Source organism: Polypterus senegalus, chromosome 10 (genome assembly GCF_016835505.1).
Source record: "Polypterus senegalus isolate Bchr_013 chromosome 10, ASM1683550v1, whole genome shotgun sequence".
Taxonomy (NCBI): Eukaryota; Metazoa; Chordata; class Cladistia; order Polypteriformes; family Polypteridae; genus Polypterus; species Polypterus senegalus.
The window spans coordinates 87,685,443-87,707,330 of record NC_053163.1 but is presented as its reverse complement, the minus strand read 5'-3'; the positions used below and the strand labels follow the sequence as shown (position 1 = coordinate 87,707,330).

At 40.4% G+C, this 21,888-nt stretch overlaps 1 protein-coding gene across 2 annotated transcripts in view; it reads left to right on the top strand.

The window, feature by feature from the left end:
* Positions 1-21,888, top strand: part of dlg3 (discs, large homolog 3 (Drosophila)) — a 360,488-nt gene that overhangs the window by 65,555 nt on the left and 273,045 nt on the right. For both annotated transcript variants that reach the window (XM_039766116.1, XM_039766118.1), the window contains exon 4: positions 8,236-8,376. In XM_039766116.1, the coding sequence (XP_039622050.1) occupies positions 8,236-8,376 (141 nt within the window). The remainder of the gene's footprint in view (positions 1-8,235; positions 8,377-21,888) is intronic.

The window sequence follows — 21,888 nt, the reverse complement described above, 5'->3', positions numbered from 1 at the left end:
TGAGCTCAGGGCCCATTAGAGGACATGGGGCCCTTGGGTCACCCTCATGAAGTCTTTCTGGTTGTTTGGTCAGAGACATTCACACCAGTGGCCTGCTGGAGGTCATTTTGTAGGGCTCTGGCAGTGCTCATCCTGTTCCTCCTTGCCCAAAGGAGCAGATACTGGTCCTGCTGATGGGTTATGGACCTTCTACGGCCCTCTCCAGCTCTCCTAGAGTAACTGCTTGTCTCCTAGAATCTTCTCCATGCCCTTGAGACTGTGCAGGGAGACACAGCAAACCTTCTGGCAATGACACGTATTGATGTGCCATCCTGTGCAACCTCTGTAGGGTCCAGGTATCGCCTCATGCTACCAGTAGTGACACTGACTGTAGCCAAATGCAAAACTAGTGAAGAAACAGTCAGAAAAGATGAGGAGGGAAAAATGGCAGTGGCCTCCACCTGTTAAACCATTCCTGTTTTGGGGGTCATCTCATTGTTGCCCCTCTAGTGCATCTGTTGTTCATTTTATTAACACCACAGCAGCTGAAACTGATTAACAACCCCCTCTGCTACTTAACTGACCAGATTAATATCCCATAAGTTTCATTGACTTTATGCTATACTCTGATTAAAAAGTGTTCCTTTAATTCTTTTGAGCAGTATATATAAAAACTCACTGATACAAAAATATTTTATGAAATTGTGATAACTAACTCTTTGGTGAAGCAAATAGCAAATTTAAAAGTGCTCCAACTTTCAAATCATTTGAGTAAGTCTGTGAAAGAACTTGAAAGTTACGCCATGTGTACATTTTCTTACTTGATTCTAAATTAAATCACCCAGGGATTCACCCAAAAGTCACTTCATAATTTTGCAACTGCTGAGGCATCTGCTGCCCTATTTTGTGATACTGTAACCTGCAGTGATATTTCTGTTGTTGCATATATTAAGTTCATAGTTTATTGTCTTGTATTGATGTCAGTAAGCCAGGTAGTTTAGTACTTAGAGTATAAATCACTTAGTTGTGTTGAATTGTATATTGCCATTGATTTTGCATGTATTTTTTTTATTAATTTCTATAAATATGCATTACAAAACAACTGTTTTAATATGACAGTCAAACACAGATTACTATAAACAAAAAGAAAAATTAAAGCAAATAAAATTCAGTCAAATTAGAAACACAATTAATCCCCTATATTGCAAAATTAGTTAGAACTTGTTAGTGTTAAACCATATGAAAAATCTATTATTAACTAAAACAGACAGCCAACTAGTTGTATAAAAAAGAAGAAAGCCCATTTTGTTATACATCCTCATACTAATCAACGTAATATGAATTCAGCAGGAACAGGCCAGGGGTCTGACAGACTTACTTTAAAATAACATTGATAAATGAACACTTTCTGAAAGATCTCACAACATTTCTTCACAAAAGGGAATTTAATTTTTTTCTAGTTTTAGATTGTAACATATCATTTTCCCATTGAGTTATGGAAAGTGGATTAGATTTCTTCCATTTAAGCAAGATTAGCCAACATTCTACTAATTTAGACTTGGAAATCATGATGCTGTTTTTGCTTGATAGCCTAATCCTTCCAGAAATACCTCCAGACACTACTGTAAGAGGATTTGGGGCAATTGTACATCTGATGTAATCTGGTACATAAGAAAATATTTTTTTGCACAAAGATTTTAATTTAGAACAGTTAGGATATAGCGGTTTGGATAATGGATGGATGGATGGATGGACATTCTCAGAGGTAATTCCCTGGTGAGATCAGAGCAACATGGCGTTTTTTACAGTTAGGGTCCAATATCTGATATATTTTAAGCTAATCTGTGTGATGATGGGTAGATTTCACAAATTGTTTTTGCTTTATCTTTAAAAACGATCTTTAATGATATGTCTCTTCTGGGGTCTGATTTCAGGTTTAATGCATTCATGAGGACTTATGATTTTATTTGTGTATTGCCTTGATGCCATTTTGTTTTTCCTTGCTTGCTGTCATTTTGCTGATTCTGTTGTCAAGATGCAAATCCTGGTTGCTAGGAGCATGGCCTCAAGTGTCACAACTTTGAGGGGTCAATTGGGGAGAAGTTAAAAAATCGTCTCATTTGCCACCAAAGTTTATGAATAACAAATCTGTCTTCTTTTGTGACTTCAAGAACTTTATTTATTTTGCTTTTGCTTTGGCTTTGTTGATACAATTAGTGACTCTTGGCTTTGACCTTTGCTATTTTTTTGTCTTTGTGTATCTCTTGGTCTTTTTCATAAAAAATGTACTACCTCCCTTGAAGTCAGTAAAATCTGGAGGAGTGTGTTGAACTTGCAGTTTTCATCCGAATTGCAAGGTGCATTGCAGATGTTTGTTATCATTTGGAGTCCCAAACAGAAAAATGGATGTGACGCCTCCTAAAAGGACCTTATAAATAGAGTCCTATAACCTAACCAGGCTGTCCAAGGAGACTCACCCCAAAATGCAGCTGGCCGTAAAACTACTAACTGCAGACTGTCAGCCTAGCAGACCCTAAACAAATTGAGTTGGAAAAATAACACAAAACAACCCAAAATATAGCAAAGAAAACCCACAAGGGGAAGGGTGTCTGTAGACCATTGGCTTGTGTGCACAGTGCAGCCAAAGAATCTTTATAAATGAAGGATTTATTAGAAAAAATTGAAAAATACAAGAAAAATGCTCAAAAGAAAAAAGATAGGTAATCCTAAGCAAACAAGTCTAAGCCTATAATCCAGAGGAGAAAACCAAGGATAGAAGCCAAATAAATCAAGGAAATAAGAAAATTTTAAATAAATACCAACACTGACAACTCCTTTGCAAACAATGTTCTCCAGCTTCCGAGCCTTTTCTGCTCTGATTAAACAGCCAAAGGGTGGGCTCAGAAGTGGTCACGTCAGGGTGGCTTTGCTTCCTGGGGTTCCACTCACAAAGCCCAAGGAATGTCAGGACATTTAAATGAATAGTGCATAACTGCAAACATCACAGAAAATACATAAAAATGTGAAAAATAATAATTAAAAAACAACAAAACTAGCACTAAAATGCATAAACACGTTAATACATAACAAAGTTAATGAAAACTAATGTGGCGAATTCTCAGATTCCACTCCTTACCTGTTAGATTGATAGTGAGGTCGGCTTCCCAATGCTGCTTAAGGTCATCTAGCAGTCTGGAAAGTCTGGAAATGTTGCCAATGTTCTTCTCATTGTCAATCAAAATATTTTTGAGTATCAGTTTTGATGGGAGGTTAGACAAATTGTATTTACAAAGTTCCTATCTTATAAATTTAAAATATTTATGTTGAGGGAATTCCAAATTTAAAATATATTTGATTAAAAAAATTAAAAATACAATATATCAATGTAGCATCCCCTTGCTCCCTTGGCATTTACTGAGGGTGCTGGCCTGAGTTTCTTTGAATATACTTGGTCTAACTAAACTAAACACTAATGTGCAATTCACCTCATTTATCTTTACCCAGTTAATATCAAGAACATACAATTACTTCGTTGATCCGATTTAAATGTTTGAACTATTATTCACAAGTATCTAAATAAATCAATAACACATTCACAATTATATATATATATCAATGACACATGCAAAAGTATTTAGTTAAAGTCCTTGAGGTAGACTAAACATGGCCCAAACGTTTGTTATGTTTATTACATTAAAATTGTGTTTGAAAACACAATTAGATAAATTAGTAATATAATCCAATTTTTCCACTCACGCTGGCAAAAAAAAAAAAAAATGAAATGAAGTTGGTACCACCAATAAAGCTTTGCAGGCCTGATTGACACTTGTGAGTGCTGCGGCCAAAACAAGCAGCTCCTTCAGCTCTGTAGGGCACACAAGAAACTCCACTTGCCCATTGGCAGTGACATTGTATTAAGAATCTGAGAAGCTCCGGTTGACAGTCAGCTGCACATAAGTCCAATACACCTCCGAACTTCAACTCTCACTGAAGTCTCAGTTTTCCAGCCCCTAAGAGACGGAGCTTGTACAGTTTGAAAGGGATTGGTCCCTCAGCACAGTCCTTGTAAGCAGCTACGACACTCTGCAGTGTATTCAACAGGTTAACTTCAAATTGGAATAGCCTACTTACTGAGTAAAATTCTGGTTCAAGTCCAAAGCAAAAATAACCAGATTCCCTCTCCTGTAACTTAAATGTAGTTATCTACCTAACCGTTCCTCACATCATTTCTAAATGCATGTGCTATCCACAGAAACTTCTTTTCTTTGTCTCTTTCTCCTTCCCATACACCTTTACACCATGACCTGTGATGCGTCCTATCATTTGCTACTATTACCTCGTGCCTCAATTTTTAAAGAGCTACATCAATATATGGATCGTTAAAGTTGATACACCATATGAAATCAATGAATTGAATAATTTTTTAAGTGAGGGAAGGCTTGGAAGAAAAATTTTTCTATAACTGAGCAGTAGACAACAGGACCACTTCCTTAAAATATTTCTGTTTACATACTTGAGTGAGTTCTAAGAAAGTCTCCCAACCTTCTTATGCTGTTAATCCATGCATCCTTTATATACTTTATATCCACTATATCCTAACTACAGGGTCACGGGGGTCTGCTGGAGTCAATCCCAGCCAACACAGGGCGCAAGGCAGGAAACAAACCCTGGGCAGGGCGTCAGCCCACCGCAGGCGCACACACACACATCCACACACCAAGCACGCTAATGTACCTAACTTGCATGTCTTTGGACTGTTGGAGGAAACCGGAGTACCTGGGGGAAACCCATGCAGACATGGGGAGAACATGCAAACTCCACGCGGGGAGGACCCAGGAAGCAAAGCCAGGTCTCCTAACTGCGAGGCAGCAGCGCTACCACTGCACCACTGTGCCTTCATGCTGTTAATGTACATATTTATAAAAATGACATAATAATTGAAAAGCCATGTTTTTGTTTCAATCTGACCTCTCCATCACCATAACCAGCATTGATAGAATAGAATCAAGTGACTGTTGATGGCCATTATACCTTTAATGAAAATAATTCATAAATGACTGACTAATGTAGGAATCTCCTCAACAACTGTTGAAGCACTTGCCCATGCCTGGTCATATCTTCATAGCAGCTTCTCCTCCAAGTATTAGTTCTAAGCAGGATTTTTGTAGGTTCTTCCTTGCGGTACACCAGTACAGTATATAGCAATCAATCAATCAATCAATCAACATTTATTTATATAGCACATATTCATACAAAAAAATGTAGCTCAAAGTGCTTTACAAAATGAATAGAAAAATAGAAGACACAATAAAAGATAAACATAAGTCAACATTAATTAACATAGAATAAGAGTAAGGTCCGATGGCCAGGGTGGACAGAAAAACAAAAAAAAACTCCAAAGGCTGGAGAAAAAAATAAAATCTGTAGGGGTTCCAGACCAAGAGACCGCCCAGTCCCCTCTGGGCAATCTACCTAACATAAGTCAAACAGTCCTCTTTGTATTTAGGGTTTTCATGGAAGGACCTGATGATGATGGTCACGTAGACTTCTGGCTTTCAGTCCATCAATGTTGGTGCATCATGATGCTTTGAGTAGGTGGTGGTGGCGCAGTACTTCAGCTGATCTAGAGAGCCGCGACTGACCTGGTTTACAACTTCTATCACATTCATAAGTCACACTTCTCCAGACTTCCCTCCAATGATTACAGTAATTGTTGTGGCTTAAGTCTTGATCACTATCCCAGTGTTGGCTTGGTGGACTGGTAGAAGATCTAGTATTGTATTATATATCTCATGTACCAGAAATAGTACTTCAGATGAAGACTACAGGGTAGAAAATTATACCCAGACTGACATTGTGAAACAAACCTGGATTATAATTTAAGATGGAAAATGTATGCCTAGTTTTTGAAACTGAAAAGAAATGCCCTCAGACATTACCACCAAAGGCTGACATTGTGACACCTCAGGGTACCAGGGTACTGTGTAAGAGTGTAACCCTATGCAAGTGACTTATAGTGTCTATGTTACAAATTTAAAAGAATATGTAATGTATTAATAATTCTAATTAGTTCAGTAAATAACATTGTAATGATGTTCCTAATAATGAAGTGACATATGAAATGATTGTTTATTGTGATGTAATTTCTGTACCTATATTTTAATGTATTTGTTATCTTGTAATATACTTCAGTTGATCTGCCCTTTCACACTACCTATTTTATGGTGTAGAATGTCCGTTTGTATAAACATCGTGTAATTATTATAGTAAATAATATAAATCTAATTATACATAAACAATTATATAAAACATTTTTTACTATTGCGTATAGTCAGAGATTAACAAGTATGGATGTTTGTTCCTAATGAATATATCAGACAATTTGATGTGTACAGTTGCTTTAAATTACAGTAAAATAATATAATTTTATTTTGCCCATTACTTTACAGCAACTGTAAGCTTTAATACATTGAACATGCAAAGTTAGAGGTTTAAATTTGGTCCTGGTACAATGAATGGCAATGTGTAAGTCACTTAATTGGCTTGTAATTAACTTGGATTAATTTTCATTGTGGTCTGATGCATCTGTAAACTGCTTTTAGATGGTATTGTGAACAGCGCTGTTCAGATAAGGCTTTACCTAATGAAAATGGAAACGAAAATCCTGACAGCACATGTCAAACATATGATAATGAGGCTTGTTTGACTTGCAGGTAGAGCTTTCAAAATAAGCTTAACCAACTTAATTAATTTTTAGGGCTGCATTTACCCAGAACCAACAGTAAAACTGAACCAATTAATCCTGGATGAGGAACGAGTTTATCAAATTTTCAGTCACCAATTAACTAAATTCACATTTCTGGACTAAAAGGAGGAACACCCCTGTGAAAATGTCAGGCAGATATGTTAAAAATGTACAAGTACCTTGTAGACAGTAACCATCAAGCTGCCCTTTACTGCTTTTATAAGTATTTCAGCATGTACATGTCACAGTGGTGCTGAGTGTTCTATTTTTTAGTTTTTGAAGTTTCCTAGTTGTTACAGTGTTCAGGTAGGTTCCCTCTGGTACATCAAACACTTGCATTTGGTGGCCTTAATTATCTCTTTGTGGTCTGTGTAAGAGAATGTAGCTGTATGTGGCATGCATTAGACTGGCACCCCATACAGACTTGATTAATATCTGTTTTAACATTAGCTGCCCTTTCTCCCATAGTAAAAGACCCAACTGGAACTGTAAATATGTCCAGCATAGATGAGCCTGTTGTTATTCTCTAGTAGACTGATAATCCCCTAAACAGACCATAAGATAATCGCTACCTTGTAATTTGTCATTCTGTGAAAATATCCAGCTCTCCATGATCTGCATAAGAATAAAAATTTAATTAGAGAATTGATTGACACTGACAGCTACAGTATATGTACAGTATAATTTGGTAGATTTACTGTCCAACACTCTACCAACAAACCCATGAAAGTCCTCTGTTAACGATCAGGATTGCAACTATGCCTGTCAAGGGTTGTTTCCAACCTTCTGCCCAGTGCTGTCAAGACATGCTTCAGCTCTCTATGATTCTTTAATTAGGCTAACCTTTTATAAAAAAATGAATTGATAGTGTGGCCTGCAGGGAGTGCACAGCTCCTCAAACCTGACACAGACAGATGCAGGACAGAAGTTCAGCGCACACTTTTTTATTTTTTTCTTGTGTGAAATGCCTTTCCATCGTTTATCACCTACACCGCACAGTTCAAAGAAGAAAAAAAACTAAACACAGCACACTTTTTCTTTTCTCTTTCTCTCCTTCTCCCACTCCTTCCGGCAAGTTTCATCTCCCTTCTTCCTGACTCTGGCTTCTAGAGTAGTGGCACCTGGGAGTACTTCCGGTGGTCCGTTAGCATGATCCGGAAGCACTTCCAGGTGAGGTGGAAGCCTGATAAAGAAGGGCTCTGCAATGGCTGCAGCATCCTTTGGTGGCCCACGGAACCCAACAAGGCTGTGCCAAACTCCAGCTCTCATTTTGCTCTGTGGTAGTCGAAGGCATCGCTGCAGCCCAGGGGATTGCCATCTTGTGCTTCAGGGGAGAAAATACCCTGTGCAAATTCTCTTTCCCAGTCCTTCCATTATATAAGGGCCCTGGCCGTCCACCACAATGGACATAAACTTTTTCAAAATCACATCCAATCTATTACATATCTTCAAAATGCATCATTAAAATGTAATGAATTCTGTTTCAAGTGTTATTTATTTGTTTTCTACAGAATCCCTTACCTGCTGGACATACACCTGAATCTGCGATCAAAAGAGAGGTGTCTCGAGTGCTAATCACAGCCAAGAAGAATTATCAGAAAGTCGAAAGAGTGTGCGGTGTGGTTGCCCATTCCCACATTGAAGTTGCCAAGGTTAGTGTGAAGTGAACAACTATATGTTGGGGAAAGTTAATGTACAATACACCATTTTTTAAGGCAAAAACTTGGGCAGAGGAGGAGTTTGGGGAAGCCATGGAAAACAACTTTCGGTCGCCACTGAGAAGGTTCTGGCAAACTGTCAAGTGCCTCAGGAGGGGAAAGCAGTGCTCCACCAATACTGTGTACAGTGGAGATGGGGCCCTGCTGACTTCAACTGCAGACGTTATTGACTGGTGGAAGGAATACTTTGAGGATCTTCTCAATCCCACCAGCATGTCTTCCTTAGAGGAAGCAGAGCTAGAGGACTCCGGTGGGGGGGAGGGCCTGTCCATATCAAGGGCCAAGGTCACCGAGGTAGTTAAAATGCTCCGAGGTGGCGGGGTCCCTGGGGTGGACGAGGTTCACCCCGGGTTCCTCGAGGCTCTGGATGTTGTAGGGCTGTCCTGGTTGACACGTCTCTGCAGCATCGCATGGGCATCAGGGGCAGTGCCTTTGGATTCGCAAACCGGGGTGGTGGTCCCCCTTTTTAAGAATGGCGACTGGAGGATGTGCTTCAACTATAGGGGGATCACACTCCACAGCCTCCCAAATAATGTCTATTTAGGGTTGCTGGAGAAGAGAGTTCAGTCGATGGTCGAATCTCAGATTCAAGAGGAACAATGCAGATTCTGTCCTGACCGTGGAACACTGGACCAGCTCTACACCCTGGCCAGGATCCTGGAAGGGGCTTGGGAATTTGCCCAACCAGTCCACATGTGTTCTGGTTCGGTGACCTCAGAATCTCGTCTCTGCTATTTGCAGATGACGTGGTTCTGTTGGCTTCATCAGACAGTGACCTCCAGCTCTCACTGGAGCGTTCTGCAGCCGAGTGTGAAGTGGCGGGGATGAGAGTCAGCACCTCCAAATCTGAGGCCATGGTTCTCTGCCGGAAAAGGGTGGAATGCTCTCTCCGGTTTGAGAACACATTACTGCCTCAAGTGGAGGAGTTCAAGTTCCTCGGGGTCTTGTTCACAAGTGAGGGAAGAATGGAGTGGGAGGTTGACAGATGGATCGATACTGCATCTGCAGTAATGCAGGCTCTGCAATGATCCATCGTGGTGAAGAGAGAGCTGAGCCAAAAGATGAGGCTGTTTATTTATCAGTCGATCTACGTTCCTACCCTCACCTGTGGCCACGAGCTTTGGGTAGTGACCGAGAGAGCAAGATCATGTATACAAGCGGCCGAAATGAGTTTTCTCCACAAGGTGGCTGGACCTTCCCTTAGAGATAGGGTGAGGAGTTCAGTTATCCGGGAGAGACTTGGAGTAGAGTTGCTGCTCCTCCGCATACAGAGGAATCAGTTGAGGTGCTTCGGGCATCTGGTCAGGATGCCCCCGGACACCTCCCTGGGTGGGTTTTCCGGGCATGTCCCACTGGGAGAAGGCCATGTGGCAGACACAGGACACGCTGGAGGGATTATATCTCCCAGCTGGCCTGGGAGTGCCTTGGGGTCCCTCCAGAGGAGCTGGAGGAGGTGGCTGGTTAGAGGGAGGTCTGGGCTTCCCTGCTTAGGCTGCTGCCCTCACGACCCAACCTCGGATAAGCGGTGGATAATAAATGGATGGATGGATGGAGAGTATGTTTCCTACTGTATGTTATGCAGTATATGAGATATGTTAGGATTTTGGAAGGTGTGAGATATTAAAGGAAATTATGGATCAGTTCATGTATGAATATACTGTACTGTACTGAAATGCCACTGACATTCCTGCAAAATTTATTTGTTAATATGTTTATGCACAAAAACAGAAAAGGGCAAGTTTATATTAGGGCTTATTTGTGAATACTGGGCACATAATTGCAGAAGGAAATAGAAAAAGAACAAAGGTAAAGGTGTTCTATATCAGGAGATGGAAGTGATTATCGCAGATGTCTGGTGAATATACTGTAATTCTTGATTTCTTCATAGTTTCTCACTTTCTTCCTCTCTTTCTGTTCTATGTGTGCTGCAGGTGACTTGTGATAAACATTTTACTCATTGTCTTAGACTGCTAAATAAATCATGTAAATTATTACCCAAGAGAGCAAACTTAGTTTAAATCCATAGGGCACACATTCTGTGACTGGAAATTCTTATTTATTCTTGTAAATGGCACCCTGGTACATTTTTCTTTTCTATTTTGATGTCTCATTGATGAGAAGACATGCACTAGGAGTGTCTTGGCAAACATGAAGCACATTCTTTATAACTGAACTCTTGCTGTTTTCCCAGTTTGATTTAACTGAAATGAAAATCAAGCAGTTTGCTTCTTTTGTAAACTTTCACGCCCTCTGGTTTCAAGTCTTTAGGTTCTAGCTCACATATTGCCTTCTCTTATCTAGAGATGCCGAAATCATGATTTCTTGAACCCAACAAGGAGTAAAGTTCTGATCCATTCCCTCAGCAGACACCTGTACATGAATGTTCTTGTCTCAACAGGGGATCATCAAAATCGAGAGAGATCTTACTTGCCTTGAGAGACGGTCCCTGGCTGACAAGCTTGTAATCAGCGCTGTAACGGACACTGAGCACTCAGCCCGGTTTAGGTCTCTATGGAAACCACATTCCTCTCTCTGTATCCCCCACACGCTTGCACACGTACATTCTCAGGGCTTGCTGCTGTCTGGTTTTTAGTGTCTCTGCTCACTGGGGGCCTTCTTCCAAATTTAACCAAGCATATCGATCAGTAACGTCTTTTCTGTAATGGGGCTTCCTTAAGTCTGTTTGCTTCTATGGTTTCTTGGTCTTTGTGGAAATTGGTTATTTGTTTTTAAATGCGTCTGAGGCTTTTTACGGTCATGTAAGAATCTTGACTGAATTTTGTCTTATCTCAGTGTCTTATACCATTTTTTTGGTTTGTCGATCTTTGTGTCTGTATCCTGGCCAAGTGGCATTTATGCTGGCCCCAGCTTCTTTTCTGTTTTTCACCTTTCTTTTTTAATTTTCTCCCCTCATCCATTTCTATTATTCTACTCTGAATTCAGACATTCTTTCCTTTTGCTATGTTCTTATTTCTGCATTTTTCCATCTTCCCTTTTTCCCTATCATTATTCTGTCAGCTGGCTGTGGAAGTCTGATGAAGCAGCTGTTTGCTGCCACCCAGCCTATTAATAGGAGCCATAGCCCCAGATCCTTTGTTTTCTCAGTGTTTGCAGCTGCGGGAATGTACTGGGCGAGGGCCGAGGTGACAGTGTCCTCTCTAAGCTTTTTGCAGTTTGGGGAGGCCCAAGTTTCTTACACTTGTCTTGTGCCTTCAGCTTGGACATGCAGTATCTATGCTGGTGTTCATTTTTTTTTTTTAATGTATTCTTCCTTTGAAAGTGTACCAAAATGATCTGTTTTCCTTCTTAATTCTTGGGAGTTAAGAAAATCCCACTGGCCCTTTCAATCCATTGGTAATCAGTTACCAACATTTGAACACAATAAGTCTGATCCACAACAAGCACATTGCTGTCAGTAGGCCTGTTATTATGTAAAAGAAAACATGTCAGCACATTGTCAGGATGAGGGCCTTTTGCACTTTAACAGACTATAAGAGTTTTCCACGGTCCCCTAGTAATTACATTGGATTCAAATAGTGACACTGGGTGTTGGGTTGTATGTAAAATATGTTGGCTTGTGTCTGGTTAATTTGGTGGAAGTGGGATTAGTGTGAACATCTACCTGCAGCATTTTGTTATCAAAAAGGGGCATAGTTTTCAAATTTGCTTGACGTAGAAGTCATTATTCAGTTGATTTGTTTGTAGAGCCCTGTTTTCCTGAGTGCTGGCGCAGAGCGCTATAACAACTTCTCAGTTAAACGGTTTCCTCTCTATATTTTGACACTCCTAATTAGCACTTCACATCAAAGCAAGTGTGGTTTTTACAATCAGTCAACAAATGCTTCAATGGGAGTGGTAGGAGGTCCCTTGGAACATTTTGACCCTCAGGTCGCCCAGTATGCCACCCTCAATGGGCATGATTTGTATGATTGATCAATACAGACATGAAGTGGAGAGGTGTGAAAGAATATCCTGGGTAACCTTTCAGCATTTTGGCCTGCACACCACATTGCTTTGTGACTGATTGACTGCTTGTTGCCCTAAGACTAAGAGTCCTTTCCCTGAATTTTTCTTTTAAAATAGGTGTGGTTTTCCCAGCATCTCATTTGATTGAGAATTTACTCCATGTCAACTGTCCTCTATATGTAAAAAATGGCCATTTTTCACCATCCACGCACTTCAGGTTATGTTTATTGACAGGTAATTGAATTGGTGAGAGTGAGTACAAGTGTATGTGCAAGTACCACTTACACCTTAACACCAGCAAGACCAAGGAGCTGGTGGTGGATTTTAGGAGGCCTAGGCCCCTCATGGATCCTGTGATCATCAGAGGTGACTGTGTGCAGAGGGTGCAGACCTTTAAATATCTGGGAGTGCAGCTGGATGACAAATTGGACTGGACTGCCAATACTGATGCTCTATGTAAGAAAGGTCAGAGCAGACTATACTTTCTGAGAAGGTTGGCATCCTTCAACATCTGCAGTAAGATGCTGCAGATGTTCTACCAGACGGTTGTGGCGAGTGCCCTCTTCTACGCGGTGGTGTGCTGTGGAGGCAGCATAAAGATGAAAGACGCCTCACGCCTGGACAAACTTGTTAAGAAGGCAGGCTCCATTGTAGGATTAAAGTTGGACAGTTTAACATCTGTGGCAGAGCGACGGGCACTAAGCAAATTCCTGTCAATCATGAATAATCCACTGCATCCACCTAACAGTGTCATCTCCAGGCAGAGGAGTAGCTTCACTGACAGACTGAGGAGATTGTTCCTCCCCTACACTATGCGACTCTTCAATTCCACCCGGGGGAGTAAATGCTAACATTAATTTTATTTTTTTCATTTTTAATTACTATTTAATTTAATATTGTTTCTTTGTATCAGTATACTGCTGCTGGATTATGTGAATTTCCTCTTGGGATTAATAAAGTATCTATCTATCTATCTATCTATCTATCTATCTATCTATCTATCTATCTATCTATCTATCTATCTATCTATCTATCTATCTATCTATCTAAGTGTACTCTGGCCTGTTTTCTGATCCTGGGTTGTTATCCTAACCTGCATCAGGTTCTACCAAGATAGGCTTTAAAACTGGATGAAGTGTGTGCTGGAAAAGAATGGAAGGTTTTGTGGATATGTTTCACAAATTAAGCTGAATATAATATGCTGGATTTGTTTTTATACTACTTGTGAATATTTGATAAATATGGAATAGGCCCCAGACCTCTAAAAATACTGTATATATCCGTGCTAAGGTGAACATTATCTAAAGGGTTGGTTTCTGCATTGCAATCAGTATAGACCTCATCCCCTTGGCACCCTAAAATGGATTAAGCATGTTCCTTAATGGACAGATGCTTTTCAATATTTTTACAATTATAGCACAGGCAATTTAAGTGACTCGCTCAGAGCTACACAATGAGTCAGTGTCGGGAATTGAACTGTCAACCATGTGCCACACTTGATCTGACCTTGATGGATCTAGAAAATACTAAACATGGTCAAACCACTTCAATATGGTAAATACTGCAGCTTAAACCAATCATTTTTAATAACAACAATGTGATAAATGGATGTAGCCCGGCACCACAAAACATAACCTTAAATTTAACCCTCTGCCCAGTCTAATGCCAGTAGGTTATTAAAAGCTCACCAGGGAGCCTGATTAGAAAGTGATGCCAGTGATCATAATAGAAAGAAAATGGTTAGAGTAATGTGCTGATCCTCATCTGGCTTCCTCTGTGACTGGACTAATAATGGAAAACAAATTAAAGTTTTGGCAGCAATGGTTCTCTTTTATCTGCCAGAAATAAGCAAGTCAGTGGCTAAGCATTAAGTCAAAACATTAAAAAGAGATGGCTGGCTAATACAAAGAAAAGCTCCTCTCGGGATAGAAAGACATGACAACAACCATCCAGGGAGTCGCTGTAACTACTGTAGTCATGTGCATTATTGCATTCAAAAATGCACTGGATAATAGTAGAATTTCACTCACGATAAAGCACTACAGTTTTGGGTTTTGTTTTTGTTAAGTGTATAGTCATCCCGTATGTTATTTTAGCACAACACATCCTGAGGACTCTTGAAAAAGCATTGACATTGTTATAGTATATCAGGATTAGGAATCAATCAATAATTGATAAATGTGCCCCTCACCAATAATTGTTTTGAGGTTTCAATTGTATCATGTCCATTTCATTGTCAATATTGATTTCATTGTGCTCTGTTTCTTTTTCTTAAATTGTTTTTTAAAACTGCCTGTTTTCTTCAACACAAGAGTAATGCTTCACAATCTGTGTAAAAACAGACTAGACTAGTGATCTGTGAAATGTTCTATAAAGGTCAAAGAGCCTAGAAACAAATATGAGCAGGCCGTTGTGAGGCACTAGGAAAGAGCTTGGAGAGTACAGACTAACCGTGACACGTCAGGGGCCCAGTGATCAGCTTGAAGCGCTTCATTTCAGCAAGCAGTAAAAGACTCATGCCTTTAACCTCTCATTCAGCAGGCTCGCTCCTTTAAGAGCTTCCTGTTACCTTATATGGTTGTTTGTCCTGTCAGGTGATCTGTGCCTTAGCATGTGACCTCAGGGAGAATGTGAAGATATTCCAGAATAAAAAAGGCCTTTCTGAAGCAATTGTCATTATATAATTTGGAGTTTTTCAGCAAAGTGGCAGGAATATGCTTTGAAGGAGTGATAAGTAAATGTGTGTGTGGAGGGGTGGCTATGATTTGCCAGTTTCCCTATGCACCTGCTCTTTCCTTTCTACCTTCACAAAACACATACACACATACACACACACGCAGACGCACACAGACACACACTCTCACACTCCCTCTGTCTCTCTCTCTCTCTTTCTCTCACTGCAGTCTTCTAAGAATCAATCAAAGGGAGGGCCACTATTCAACGGCCTAGAAGGGTTAAAGGGCAAACATTTAATTTTCTTTGTATGTTTTCCTGTTCAGATAATTTGCTAGCCTGCTTTCTTTATGTTATGTTATTTACCATATATGTGAGCAGTTCTTTGAACATAAAATGCTTAGGTAAAATCAAGTAAAATGACTATGTCATGTGTTGTATATGTGGGATATTGTAAGACTGTGAGACACAGAAACAGTGTAGGCCGCAAAAGGTATGAATGCCTCTGTACTTGAAAATGTTGCAAATACAGAGGTTGAGATTTCATATGGAAATAGAGAGAGGTTTGAGATTAGTAAGGAGTGTTAATTTAGATTGTACTTGATTTTATTTTATACAATTTTTATTTTATATAACACCTTTTAGTAATTAGCACTATTCAGAATCACTTGACAGATATAGATACACTGTAGAAATATTCACATATATTTTTTTCAGTTGCCTTGGGTTCTGGAATACTGGTCCTTATCCACTACTAACCAGTGTTTGCTCTACTACAGTAAATGTTATAGCAGAATAATTCACCTTCTCGCACTGCAAGTATATATAGATTAGGTTAATTGGACACTCTGTAGTGGCCTGGTGTAAGTGAATGTGAGTGTGCCCAGCAATGAACTGATTTCTGTCTTGCACCCAATTCAAGAAAGATAAGCTCTGTCTCTTTGTGACAAATTGGACAGAGCTGGCACAGAAAAAGTATGGCTATAATAGACATCATTACCCATTTTACTGGTACTATTTATTAGCATATAAGAATTCTTAAATAATTTGAGGTCCGTAATGAACACTCAGTTCTGTCCTGGTGGTAAAGTCATTGAGTTAATTGATTTTACTCTATCAATTCCAAAAGCAACTTTGTCTAAGTAAAATAACAGCAGGAGTTGTGAGACTTTTTCTGGAACTAAAACTGAATCAAGCTCCCTTTGTGTAAATTGAAGAATAGAAAGCATACAGTAAAATTGGGTGAAGTTCTGCCTGGTAGACTGGTCAAAAATAAGCCAAGGCTGGATTTTTGTGGATCTTGTTAATGAATGAAAATAATGGGATTGCTTATCACCAGATTTAAGAACATCACCCACCCACCCACAGTATCCTGACCAGTAGCAGGGCCAGCATTGGGGTCACAAGGCAGTATTTTAACAACAGACTGTCTACAGGGATCACACTTCAAGTGGACATCTGAGAAAGCAGTGTTAGCATGCTGAGCAGTGGTTTGATTTTTCTTTGTTGGTGTAATAGTGTTGTTCTTCCACCACTTCCTCTGTGATGATGAAACACTGGGACGAGAAGTAAATAGTGAAATGAGACTAGCACTCAAAGAAGACAGCAGTAGAAATGGGTACAGGAACGCTGGGGACTTAGCACTAAGTTTTATTTATTTATGTATTTACATGGTAGATTGTTGGTTATTATTTTGCTAGTGAGGGTGCCACAGTGTTAATGATGGTTTCTGAAAGGGACACATTAATTTGACTTTCCATATATTTGCATTCTGGTGGCTTTTCAGAACTTAAAAAAATGTTGACAATGTCATTGAGTCTTTATTCTGATTATGACAAAGGTTACTCAGCTGTGCAAACAGTGCAGAATTTTGATTATTGAAACTCTTTTGCCTCTTAAACAAATCCTTCGGAAAGGTATGATGAAGTGCAATTAAAAAGGTATCTTGTGTAATTTTAACTTCAAATTTAAGTTTTAGTTGCCATTTATAAATGGCACCATGGAATTCTTATTGGTGCTTGCTTTTTCTTTAGCAAACAGAAAAGTAGATATGCACTGGCTTCAGAAAGTATTCAGACACCATTCACTTTCTGCATATTTTACTATGTTGTAGATTTCATTTTAAATGGATACATTTGCGAATTTCACCCATCAATCTACACTTAATGAACTATAATGACAAAGCAAAAACATGTTTTCTGAAAGGGTTGCAAATTCTTCTATCTATATTTTAAATATTTCAAATTTAAGTTTAAATCTGTGGTGGATCTTCTGAGTAGCACCAGGTGTAAGGCAGAAACCAACAGTGGACACAGGGATGCTGCAGGTCAGGACAGGTCAGGTTGAGGAGCACTCACCACACAACAAAACAGCTCGGGTTCCAAGTTAGGAACCCCCCAGGTAGACACGCAATCCAGTTGCACCCTCCAGAAATGACCCTCTATCTTCCACAGCCAGGTGTTATATAGGCGTCCTCTTGGCCTGATTCAGCCACTCAGGTCCTCAACAATGTGGATCCTGCGCGCCTGATCACTTCTGGGAATCGCTCCACATGATCATAGTACTGTAACTGACACTCCCTCACAATGCAGCTAATGTGCCTCATTTGGGACTCCATGAGCAACCACTTATTTGACACAAAGTTAAACCAGCAATATCCAAGGATTCTCTGAAGAGACACAGTATCAAAGGAGTACAGTCTTTGTCTCAGGTCACTGAGCAGCATCCATGCCTTGCAACCATATAGCAGACAGGAAGCACTAGGACTCTAAAGACTTGGACGTTCATGCTTTTGCATAGCACACAACCTTTTCCAGCGATCTCACGACCCCCCATGCTCTCCCAATCTGTCTACTGACTTTATAGGAAAAATCACCAGAGACTTGAATATTACTGCCAAGGTAAGTAAACCTCTCTACAAGGTCAACGTTCTCTCCGCAGACAGACACACTGCTGATGGCTGTGCCTAAGAGGTCATTAAAGGCCTGGATCTTGGTTTTTATCCAGGACACTCACAAACCCAGCACAGACTCCAGGTTCAATTTCTTGAGAGCCCCAATCAGAGCCTCCATTGGCTCCACGAAGATCACAGCATCGTTGGCAAAGTCAAGATTACTGAATCTTTCTTCACCAACAGATGCCCCACAGCCGCTGGACCACACAACCCTGCCCAACACCCAGTCCATGCAAGCATTGAACAGAGTAAGAGCAAGAACACACCCCTGACTCACAGTACCAGTGTACAAGCCAGCCATGATATCCAGCAACCTTGAGGGGATCTACAAAGTCTCAGGATGTCCCACAGGGCAGCTCGATCAACTGAGTGGAACACTTCATGAAAATCAACAAAGGCTACAAAGAAACTCTGCTGATATTCCATTTTACACTCCATGAGAACCCTCAGTGCCAGAATGCGGTCAATGGTAGGCATAAAACCAGACTGCTCTCATCGTTGGTAGATGAGCAAGTGATCACAGATCCTATTGAGGATGATCCTAGCAAGGACCTTACCTAGTACTGAGAGCAGTAAAGATTGCTTGCAATGCCAAGAGGACAAACTGTCCACCAGCTTGGAGAAGTTCACCCCGGATACCACAGATCCCTGCAGCCTTCCCTACACTCATCTGGTTCACCACCTGTGCAATCTCAGTGAGATTGGGTGGTTCACAACTAACTGGAGGATCAGCCTCAAGAACCGTGTACCCATGGTTATCCAACCTACTATCTGTAGGGTCAGCTTGAAATATCTGCTCAAAGTAGCCAGACCAGCAGGTCACAACTGCAGTGTTATCCATAAGGACTGTTCCATCAGCCGCCCTGACTGCGACTCTCCAAGGAACAGATTCGGATGTGCGTAATGCTTCAATTCCTCTGTAAGCAGGATGTGGGTCACTCGACCATAGATGATATGTCACTTGCTCACAGATTCCTCTAACAAACTCTGGATATCATTGAGAGGAGTTGCAGCTGACAGCTTGATGGCAACTCCAGTCTGTTCTGGGAACTGAGAAGGATGGCTCTGATATGCGGAGTGTCCAGCAGGATGAAACACCTCCTTCTGGGAAAACTGGTAACACCAACACAGCCCTCAGCAACCTTCAGAGTCTTTTCATGGAAGGTCTCCCACATCACATTAGGATCGGCAGTCGCACCCATATCCGTAAGTTCCTCCGACAGACTGGGTGCTAACTCATCAGAAGCAGCCTGATCTTGGAGTCTGGCCAGGTACAGACTCATTTTCCTAGTCAGTGGTAACCTACTGAACCTAACCTGGATCTTCAGAGTAGCTTCTGTAATCTGATACAGTAATCTGATGCTTCCGAAGTAAATAAAAAATGAAACTGCAAACATTATACATGTATGCATTATAGTGTATAATGTAACAAAAACAATACAGCTGTGCATGGCAACATACAGTTCATAGGGTAAAAGGGCAACATTCTGTAGTCTGTGTGTTAAAATATAGATGTGTGTTCATAATACTGGAGATAAAGACTACTTCTGTATCTGGTGGTCTGATGTTTGAAGCTTAGCATTATCCACTAGTGGTGAAAAAAGATTGTACTGGGCTGGTTAGTCAAAAGCAGGGGTTCACAACCTGATGTGCCAGCACCAACAGGAAACATGAGATAGCATTTCAAGGAGTGCAACAATGAGGACGGCTGTGGTGTGATTCATCAAAACTGAGTGAGGTCTGACTTTATCGTGGTGCATTCTTGCAGTGTTTTGTCATTTGAAGTTCATTTATTAGTTACTTCTCCTGTGCTGTGATATGAAGAGTATCAAGCATTGCACATACAATCATTAATTTACTACTAAATTCATATAGATTAAGTTGACTGGTGACTCTTGGTCTAGTGTAAGTGTCAGTATACGTACATGAGTGCATTGTGTGCTCTACCCAGCGTTAGTAGCCAGTGTTGCCAAGATATGTTACTGGTCCCTGCAACCCTGTATTAGCAAAGTGAGAGTTCTGGAAGTGGTAAGGTTGTGTTCCATGAGTTTTATCTTGTTATAGATTTTAAGGGCAGATTTGTTAATTCATAAATGAAACCTACTCTTTCTACAATTCTTTTATGGTTTTAACAAGTACAGTTTTGCTTTTTCTTACAACATCAAAGTATTTGGCACAATGGCATTCACCGCTTTAACACTGTTCCAGAATCCTTGGTTTGATTCCCAACCCAGAACCTGTCTGTGTGGAGTCTGCAAGTTATTCCCATGTCAGCACTGTTTTTCCTCGTTGCACTTTTTTTCTCATACTTCCCAAGCATTGTGATTTACATTGATTGCAAACTCTAAATTGGCCCAGGATGAGTGAGCATGAGTGTGTCCAACAATGGTGTGGAACCCATCCACAGTTGCTTCCTACTTTGCCTCCAGTTCTGCAATGATAGGCACCAGCTCAACACAGCCCAGAGTCAGAGAAGTGACATAATGAGTGAACATCAAAGGACAGCACCGCATCATGGTGGCTAATTCTGTTTCATTACAGCTCCTGGGGCCTTGGGTTTATTTTCTATGTGGTATCAGTCTATAGAGTGTTTGCCTGTTCTGTCACCCCACCATGTTCACATGACATATTCTCTATTTACTCCATTTTTTATTCCTATATGTCAGAAACCTTTACATATTTTCTTTCATTTATTTAGAGGTTTAATTGCATTATGTTATAAGGACACATGGAATTCCAATTTCCACATGGCCTCAACAATGCAAGCAGATGTACAGATTTGATGTGTTAATTGGCAGCTCCAGATTGACCAGTGAGATTATGTGTGATTTAGTTTGTGTGTGCTGTTGTACCCTGCAACAGATTAGTTCTCATTCTGAAACTGTACACAGTACTGCCAGTGTAGGCTCTAGCCTCCATGAGTTTCATCTTGCTTATAGATTCAGTAATATGGATGGTAGAGTAGTTAGTGCTGTTGCTTCATAGCTGTAAAAGTTTGAATGCCAGCCAAGTTGCCCTCTAGGTGTAAAATTTCTAAGTTCTTCATTTAGACCTTTAGCCCAAAAGCATCAGCTTTCCTTTAACATGCCAAAAGCATAGGGGTATTTAGGCTAATTGTCAACTCCGAAGTGGTATCATATAGTGTGGCTCATCCTGTGCTTCTTCCTGGCTTGTGTCCAGTGCTGGTGGAACACACTCTTACTCCCTCAACTATATTAGGCAGGTTCAAAATGGATGGATGGTTGAAAAGGTATTTAGAAATACATATAAGTATTTAATATGTGGGTGGCACCGTGGCACAGTGGGTAGCACTGCTGCCTCGCAGTTAGGAGACCCGGGTTCACTTCCCAGGTCCTCCCTGCATGAAGTTTGCATGTTCTCCCCGTGTCTGCGTGGGTTTCCTCCGGGTACTCCAGTTTCCTCCCTCAGTCCAAAGACAGGTGCATTAGCGATTCTAAATTGTCCCTAGTGTGTGCGTGCGCGCCCTGCAGTGGGCTGGCACCCTGCCTGGGATTTGTTTCCTGCCTTGTGCCCTGTGTTGGTCGGGATTGGCTCCAGCAGACTCCAGTGACCCTGTAGTTAGGATATAGCTGGATGGATGGATATTTAATATGTACACTCATAGAAAAAAACAAAATATATCTTTTTTTCATGTATTATGGTACTATAATATTAATGTTATATCTGATATTATCCTCCTGCACTGCTTTGACTTTACTAATTTTACATGGTGAATGTGTAAACTTTATAAACTGAGGACTCCAAGAAAATAATATAGTATACACTTTACTCACCTCAAAGGAAAGTGAAATTTTTGCTGATTTTCTCTTTGCTGGTATTTCTTTTTACATCAT